This window comes from Gigantopelta aegis, chromosome 2, assembly GCF_016097555.1.
Source record: "Gigantopelta aegis isolate Gae_Host chromosome 2, Gae_host_genome, whole genome shotgun sequence".
NCBI lineage: Eukaryota > Metazoa > Mollusca > Gastropoda > Neomphalida > Peltospiridae > Gigantopelta > Gigantopelta aegis.
In genome coordinates this window covers 53460025-53469588 of record NC_054700.1, presented here as the reverse complement: position 1 = coordinate 53469588, position 9564 = coordinate 53460025, and the positions used below count along the sequence as shown (strand labels likewise).

Sequence of the window (9564 nt, the reverse complement as noted above, 5' to 3'; positions counted from 1 at the left end):
GTCCTTAACTATAAAGCGGATAATAAGGATTTCGTGTCAGGGTGGCATTGGAGCTCTTTTATCTCATGTGCTTATTAAGAAAACGACGCTGAACTAATAAGAAATTACTATCTAAGTCCAGAATGATTGATCCTTATTTCGAAAAGAAATGAACACGGTAATATTCTCTTAAGAAGCAACAGAGATGGTCGCAGAAGCAATCATTGCACCAAACAGTTGGTTCCGATAAGATTTGCATTACATGCATACAAATTCAGATGTAGCGAATCGACATGTTTCAATATCTAGGCCGGGATTCGAAACTACCAAATGAAACGAAAATAGTGGATTACCCTATCGGAAGTAGTGTTGGCGTAATATAGTAAAAGTTATTAATATTCATGATTGTGACTGTAACAAATAAGTAGTATTGTCAGTATATGGAATTATTTGATTGGATCCAGCAATTTAGTATTAAACTGTAGTGAATGTTTGAGCAGGTCTCCTTCATAAATATATAAAATTGCAAGTATGTATATGTTACAGAGACATGTGAAGTGTCCTCTTTAGAGAGGTGTTTCGTATTGTGTTACAGAAGTTGCCAACCGATTGAGGATCTTGTATATGCGATACGTTTTGTCATTTTCAAGTTGGAGCATACTTTTATTTCCATTTTATTTTTATTCATCCACCAGTTCAGTGTTTGTTATTCTATGCGTTATTCATCCAACAGTTCAGTGTTTGATATTCTAAGCGTCATTCATCCACCAGTTCAGTGTTTGTTATTCTAAGCGCCATTCATAAAGAGAAACAGTTCTCTGTGGATCACTGTGCCTACCTCGACGAACATCACTAAAGACTAAATAATTCTATAGAATATTGTTTGAAAACTATAGGATATTTGGATTAATTTCCATAGATCTTTGTCTTTTGTACAAGAGATTATTTGTGAAAGGCACATCAACATAGCGCTATGTTTACCATGATGAATACCACAGAAGATTTTGACTCATTTCTGTAGATCTTTGTCTTTTGTACACGGGCTTATTTATAAAAGGCACATCAGCATTGCACTTTGCCTACCAAGACGAATACCACAGACGATTTGGACTTATTTCTGTAGATGTATGTTTTTAATACAATATATAACTATGAAAGGCGTAGCTGTATAGAAATTTACCTACCATGATGAATACGACAGAAGACTTGGACTCGTTTTTGTTCTGGGGTCTGCACGACCAAGGCGTCACTCTTGGGTACCTCATGGTCAACATCGTCCTCTTCATCATCGGAGTGTTCGTCATCTTCCTCAACGCCGTCGTCTTCTACTCAATGACTCGAGAACACCCCTCGGACGACGACGTCAGCAACTACATAATTGCCAACCTTTCCGTCTCGGACATGATTACAGGTATGTTTGTTATATATTCGGTGGCCTACAATCTCGTCAACTTCCAGTCAAAGGTGGAGTGCTACATCAGACTCGGATTCGTCCACTTCTTCTCCCAGTCCTCGGTCTTTCACCTGGTCCTTCTAACCGCCGACAGATACGTGAAGATCATATTCCCTTATAAACACCCGATCATATTCAAACGAATGTCAATTGTCTACGTATCAGCGATCATATGGTGTTTTTCATTCCTCTACGGAGCCTTGCCCATCATGGGCTGGCATAAGGAACTGATACCCGGAGGAGTCCCTTGTAGTTATTTGGGGACGCTTAGTAACGGATTCATGCATCTGACGTTGGTTACGTTTTTCTCTCCGAGTTTCATGCTCAATGTGATGTACGCTCATATATTCGTGGTGGCCAGGAAGCACCAGAGAGCTATACATAACCTGGAGGTGGGTCCGGACAGTCGGGGATTTGACAAGAAGAGCTGGAAATTAACCAAGACCGTCGTCATCATCAGCGGAGCTTACATAGCGTGTTGGACACCATTGGGTATCTATGCCATTTTAATGTAGTCAAAACTTTGTTTGTTGGTTGTTGTTTGTTTGGTTGGGGATTTTTAAAAATAGTGATATGTACTGCTGGAGATCGATACACCCTACCGGTATCTATCTCACTTGGTAATTTTCATATTTCAATTAATAATTTGTTTGATTTCGAACAGTTTATTTTTAAAATTAATAGGACTCATTTCAACCGTATTTATTGTGAACGTAATTCCAAGAATTTTGAATATTTTGGGGTTCCATTCTAGTTTTAAGTGTGGTAGATATATGTCTTTACTATTTTTCTTACCTCCGATCCAAATCACTTGAGATTTGTCAAAGTTAATATTTAATCCAGACATATTAGCAAATTTGTTCAATACTGTAACTGTATTTTCAAAAGATTTTTTTACTCCCATCAAGAATGAACTGCATATTGTGTCATAAGGAGATGTTCATTATTGATGGAAAGATCTTTGATATTTGGATTGTTTTTAACAATAAGAGCTAAAATTTCTGTGCATAATAAAAATATATATGGAGAAATAGGGTCGCCTTGTCTACAGCCTCTATGAATTTCAAACCATGGCGATAAAGTGCCATTAATTATAAAACAAGATTTAATATTTTTATGGAATATTTGAACCCATCTTCTTAGGACATTCCAAAACCAAAAAATGAAAGGGTATTATTAATGAAGGACCAAGATACAGAGTCAAAGGCCTTTTCAAAGTCCCCATTTTGTATAGTCAGTTTTTGTTTAATTATTTTACGTCTAGTCCAAAATTATAAACTATGAGAACTTGGGCTATATAATATACAATCTTTTTGCTATTTGTATCATTAATATTCACACACATATATGTATAACTTCGTGATAATAATTGTAAATACTGAATGAAAATTTCGATATGTATACCTAAATGATGTTTAATTTTGTATTGTAACTCTGTCACTTCATCCCTGTGGTTGGGACAGATAACAAATGTAAACAGGGGTTCTGTGAATAAATATTTAAAAAATAATAATAATAATAATAATATTTAAAAATCCATATTCCAAGTCCGTTATCAGTCGGAATCATTGATCTCAAAACTTCGACCGGTTGTGAAAAAGGATTGGAACGATATGCCGATTGTAAAGACCGACCTATCGTTCCGGTAGAAAACGTTATTTGATCCAAGAACTCCTGAAACTCTTTAAAACGTTATATTGTAGACACCCAGAGGCCATTTCACGATATGACACATCACTGACTAAAATGATGTCTGATGTAATACCCTATTTTGACCTTGACATGCCACTTCATTTTTTGGTGAACATCTTGTACATTTGAACTACGAACTTGATGGCTGTGGTGTGTGCTTGTGGCTGGTACCACCGCTGGGGCAGGATATGCTCACCGTTTGTGAACACCCGATATCACCACTGTTTCTACAGTGATTCATGAGTGCATATATCTAAATTTATGTACGTTCATTGTTATATATATTCTATTGAGGTCTATCCTGTTCAAATGTGGATTTTCTGAGCTAGTCCTGGGAGTAACAGTCCTCTTAATAAGTACTATCAAGAATAATATTAAACATACATAATAATAAAGATTAAATCATGTCAAATAGATAACTCTATTTTCAGGAATTGTCATAATGCTGTATCTGTACGGATATCTACGAGGGATGACGTCAGAGGAAACTAGCAGCTACATCGTCTACAGCAGCATCCCCGCCTACTGCAACGCCCTCGTGAACCCGATCATCTACGCGTTCAAACTTCCGGTCGTCAAGAAATACTACAAGCGCCTGTTTTGTTCGTGTGTGTGTCGTCCCGTTCGACATGGGTCCCCGCACGGAACAAGTGTGTCGAACCACCAGACATCATCATACCCACACCAGTAGAGGTTTATTTTATAACACGTAATCACACTTTCATCAGTTATAGGTTTCTTTTATAAAAGGTTGCTAAACTTATGAAAAGTATATCTAAATTAGTGTACGTTCAAATGTCTGAGATTGTGTATTTATATGTTACTGTTACTGTCAGCTGTGCATCTAAGATTTCAACAGTGGAATGGTGTATAGGAATGGCGGAGTAGTGCAGGGGGCGTGTCCAGCCTAACATAACTTGGGGTGACATTGAAAAGCGAGTGTCCAGCTTCACAAAAAAGAGCATCTCTAGTCACTGTTATGACGTACCTACCCCTCCCCTCCCCCCCCCCCCACCCCCCGTCAGGAATTTGAGCTTGACTGCCAGTGTGGTAAACCTAATAACTTGTGTATTGTCTTGTCTCCCTGGGGTGTGTGTAGGTGCGTTTGTTTTAAAAGAAAGCAAGCTACCATCATAAAGCGGTATACATGTATTATATATCACAGATGAAGACAAAAATGGATTTATAATGATGTCATCAAATATGTCGGTGTCACAGAAAATAGTGGTATGTGCTTTATGATGTTCTGGAGGTTTAGACCATACATCTCGCTCAGAGTTTTGTTATTTATAGTAAAGCATGAACACACTGTGTAAATTGTAAATGCGTTGTGTCATAACTTGCTGTGAGCAGTATAAGTTATTTTGACTTGTTTCTTGGTCAGAATGATTTACTTTCGTTCATCAGTGATAATTGGGTGTCATAAGTGGGATAGACTGTCAAAGAGATAAATATCCATATAGTTAGAATAGAATACATACATACATAAATACATAGATGTATGTATGTATGTATGTATGTATCTATATATACACACATGAATTAGAAGGGAAGTAATTAGAGTGAAAGGAATGTTAGTAGTTGCGTAGAAGTTTATACTTGAGAGGAAATTCAGGAAGGTGAAGCAATTAGTCCAGTATGAGCATTCTCTACCCTGGTCCCAACCTTAATGTTAGTTTTATTTGTTTAATTGTTTTTTATAAATGGGTTAGGTTATAGGATACACATGATTGCCTTACGAACGTTAACGCACGAGGATACTGAGTTGGGTTATGAGGGTGAAGAGTTGCGAATGTTTGTTAGGGACTAACAAGAGAAAGACAGAGAAGAACGTAGAATTAGAAGGGAAGTAATTAGAGTGAAAGGATGAGAACAAGTGAGAAACGTAGAATTAGAAGGGAAGTAATTAGAGTGAAAGGATGAGAACAAGTGAGAAGAACGTAGAATTAGAAGGGAAGTAATTAGAGTGAAAGGATGAGAACAAGTGAGAAACGTAGAATTAGAAGGGAAGTAATTAGAGTGAAAGGATGAGAACAAGTGAGAAACGTAGAAATAGAAGGGAAGTAATTAGAGTGAAAGGATGAGAGCAAGTGAGAAACGTAGAATTAGAAGGGAAGTAATTAGAGTGAAAGGATGAGAACAAGTGAGAAGAACGTAGAATTAGAAGGGAAGTAATTAGAGTGAAAGGATGAGAACAAGTGAGAAACGTAGAATTAGAAGGGAAGTAATTAGAGTGAAAGGATGAGAACAAGTGAGAAGAACGTAGAATTAGAAGGGAAGTAATTAGAGTGAAAGGATGAGAGCAAGTGAGAAACGTAGAATTGGAAGGGAAGTAATTAGAGTGAAAGGATGAGAGCAAGTGAGAAACGTAGAAATAGAAGGGAAGTAATTAGAGTGAAAGGATGAGAGCGAGTGAGAAACGTAGAAATAGAAGGGAAGTAATTAGAGTAAAAGGATGAGAGCAAGTGAGAAACGTAGAAATAGAAGGGAAGTAATTAGAGTGAAAGGATGAGAGCAAGTAAGCAACGTAGAAATAGAAGGGAAGTAATTAGAGTGAAAGGATGAGAGCAAGTGACAAGAACGTAGAATTAGAAGGGAAGTAATTAGAGTGAAAGGATGAGAGCAAGTGAGAAACGTAGAAATAGAAGGGAAGTAATTAGAGTAAAAGGATGAGAGCAACTGAGAAACGTAGAAATAGAAGGGAAGTAATTAGAGTGAAAGGATGAGAGCAAGTGAGAAACGTAGAAATAGAAGGGAAGTAATTGGAGTGAAAGGATGAGAGCAAGTGACAAGAACGTAGAATTAGAAGGGAAGTAATTAGAGTGAAAGGATGAGAGCAAGTGAGAAACGTAGAAATAGAAGGGAAGTAATTAGAGTGAAAGGATGAGAGCAAGTGAGAAACGTAGAAATAGAAGGGAAGTAATTAGAGTGAAAGGATGAGAGCAAGTGAGAAGAACGTAAAATTAGAAGGGAAGTAATTAGAGTGAAAGGATGAGAGCAAGTGAGAAACGTAGAAATAGAAGGGAAGTAATTAGAGTGAAAGGACGAGAACAAGTGAGAAACGTAGAATTAGAAGGGAAGTAATTAGAGTGAAAGGACGAGAGCAAGTGAGAAACGTAGAATTAGAAGGGAAGTAATTAGATTGAAAGGATGAGAACAAGTGAGAAACGTAGAAATAGAAGGGATGACGAAAAATGGAAAGTAGAATTAGAAAGTAGAATGAAAGAGAAGGAGAGGGAAAAGTTAGATTTTGAATACAAAATGAATCATATAGAAATGACAAAGGAAACTAAGGAACGTGAAATTTAATCCAAAAGCAGAGTGTAAGCATAAAACCGAATTATCGACGACACAAGCTATATTTGGTGCTGCTATTTCTGATTCTGAACAATGACTATGTCATAATAGTTTTTTATTTAAGTGTCCAAAACTACCCTATTTTGAAGAAGGTAAGAATGACATGGATGTTTATTTCCAAAGGTTTGAGCGCTATGCCACTGCTTAACAGTGGGGTAACGATAAATGGGTTTTTCATTTAAAAGTTATATATATATATATATACATACATACATACATACATACATACATACATATATATATATATATATATATATATATATATATATATATACATACATACACACACACACACACACACACATATATATATATATATATATATATATATATATAGAGAGAGAGAGAGAGAGAGAGAGAGAGAGAGAGAGAGAGAGAGAGAGAGGGGGGGGGGTAGAGATAAAGTTCAAGTTCTTTATTGCGTTAAGTTTTGCAAATTATCAGCATTATAACAATGAAATACAATATTATGTACAATAGTGCAGAACAATGGTGGAGAATGACTTACATAAATGCATACACATATACTGATAAAAACAATCTATCTATATATCTATATATAAACAATCAGCAATATGGGTCACACAAATATAGATATATTAACTTGTTTGTAGTAATAGCATATCCCTCATTTTGTTCGCTTGTAGAAACTATTTGTCAAGGTTATTTATCTCCTTATTGCTTGTAGTTGATAGATAGATATATTTGATAGATAGATATAGATATAGATATTGATATAGATATATTATATTTTATTACATACCCATTAAATCTTACTATATAAATACAGCTCTGAATACAAGAATTGAATACAACTTTCCGTATTCAACTCAACTGCCGGAACTATACCGTATTCAACGCTACTATTTATAGCACATAGTTACCGGGAATGCCCTTCGCGATATGTAAACAAAGTTTGTGCTTGGTTTGTTTAAAATGTTATTTTGTGGAAAATTTGAACTGAAAACAGACGAAAACGGTAACAAATATTTACAATTTAATGAGCGCGATACCAAAACTTGAGACGTGAACACTATTAACCAACGAGCTTTTAATCCACGATAGTTAAGGTCGACGACAGTCACTTTTTGGACCCTTGTTTTGGCTTCGTTACATCGTACACAATTCTTATCTTTTTCAATAAATAAAACATCTCCAACTGTAATTTTGTGATATTATATATTTGACAAAAGGTACATTTTATTTCTTTCATCTTTCAAAACTTCAAATTAATATTTTGTCCAGAATTATGAAAAATACAAATAAAAAGTACCGACCTGTAAACCGTGTTGTCTGCTTGTTATAGGAATTTGACAGGGGGTCAAGGTTAGTAGACTAGTGTTTATTTTAATGTGGCGCAGCATTGTAATAATACAGCTAATTTTGAATTTAAATGACGTCAGTATTCCAATGACGTCACTTTGCATCTCCTTACAATAACCATAAACTGGGTACATGACGTTTCCTTTTTGGAAAAATTCCAATGTAAAATTGCTATTGAATTTTTTTTTTCTTAATATTACTAATGCACCTGGATGTCTTTGAACAAAATCTTGTGATTAAAAAATTGCACCTTTTACGAAATATGGATTTCTAGTGAAATTACGGTAAGATATGCTATATTTATTGTGTACGAAGCCAAAACAAGGGTGCGAAAAGTGACTGTCGTCGACTTTAGCAACAATGCCGTCTCCTCACATAGAAAACTTGAATGAACTGTCAACCGGATTATTCAGTGGAGCGATGATTTATGGAGGCACATTTAATATAAACTTAAACTTTTCAGGGACGAATAATTCCATGAACATCAATAAAAGAAAACACACCGATGACGACTCAGACACTGAGTGAACAATTCTTGACATTTTTCTTCGTTGATAAAACTGGCACGCTGAAGGTTTTCTGACGAGCAAATTAAATATTATGTTGTTCGTGAATTTTAGCCATTACATTGTCTTTAAAAGGCATTTCAAACAATATCATTAAAATTATAGGTAACTTTTCACTCGTTCTTTCTTATTTCTGTTTATTGTTTAAATAGAACTATATTCCTATGTGTAATAATTGGTGGTTCTTCGGTCCGCGTAGTAACACAGCTGACCTAGTTGTGTAAATTTAGAAATCCACATCATTAGCTAGCAGTGTTACAATTTCTAAATTATTATTTGGAAAACAAATCCAATTTAGGGTATGTAATAAATACAAAACTACATATATGTGGTTTTCTGATTTCTGTATTCCACGAGTGTATTTCTTGTCGGAAACCCCTCTGCCTGCGGCATCGGGGTTTCCTGCAGGAAATACACTCGTGGAATACAGAAATCAGAAAACCACATATATGTAGTTTTGTCTATATATATTATATATATATATATATATATATATATATATATATATATATATATATATATATATATATATATATATATATATATATATATATATATATATGTGTATGTGTGTATGTGTGTGTGTGTGTGTATATATATATATATATATATAGAGAGAGAGAGAGAGAGAGAGAGAGAGAGAGAGAGAGAGAGAGAGAGAGAGAGAGAGAGAGAGAGAGAGAGAGGGGGGTTATTACCAGAGTGTTTTTTCGGTATCGACAATATCATATATTAGGAATAAAAATTGTATTATGCGAGCATAATACATTATTTTTATTCCTAATATATGATATTGACGATACCGAAATACACGAGGCTAATAATCTCTTTATCATATAAGCTCAAGCTTAATACAACGTGTTTTTGTAAACTGTACACGCAACTTTAATTCCAGTCCGCCATTACTAGATGTAAGAATATGTTGCGCGATGTATTTTTGAATGGAAATGACGTCAAACACGAATGACGTCATTTGGATGTCCTTACATCAAAATAACGTTATGCCTAACGTTTTTTGTTTTCTGAACGCTGGACAGCTTTCAGTGTCAAATTGTCATTGAAATGTTTTTATTTGATGACTATGAATGCATATATCAATCATGGAGTGTCACCCAAGTACGTTTGCTTAAATGTCAATAAACCTAGTGTATATATATATATATATATATATATATATATATATATATATATATA

The 9564-nt window shown here is 35.0% G+C and overlaps 1 protein-coding gene across 1 annotated transcript; it reads left to right on the top strand.

Annotated features, from left to right (window-relative positions):
• The first annotated feature begins 1167 nt into the window (after positions 1–1167).
• On the top strand, positions 1168–3815 carry LOC121389043 (octopamine receptor 1-like). The gene is made up of 2 exons (XM_041520655.1): positions 1168–1924; positions 3556–3815. The coding sequence occupies exons 1-2, from the start codon at positions 1168–1170 to the stop codon at positions 3813–3815; spliced, it is 1017 nt and encodes a 338-aa protein (XP_041376589.1).
• The last annotated feature ends 5749 nt before the right edge of the window (positions 3816–9564 follow it).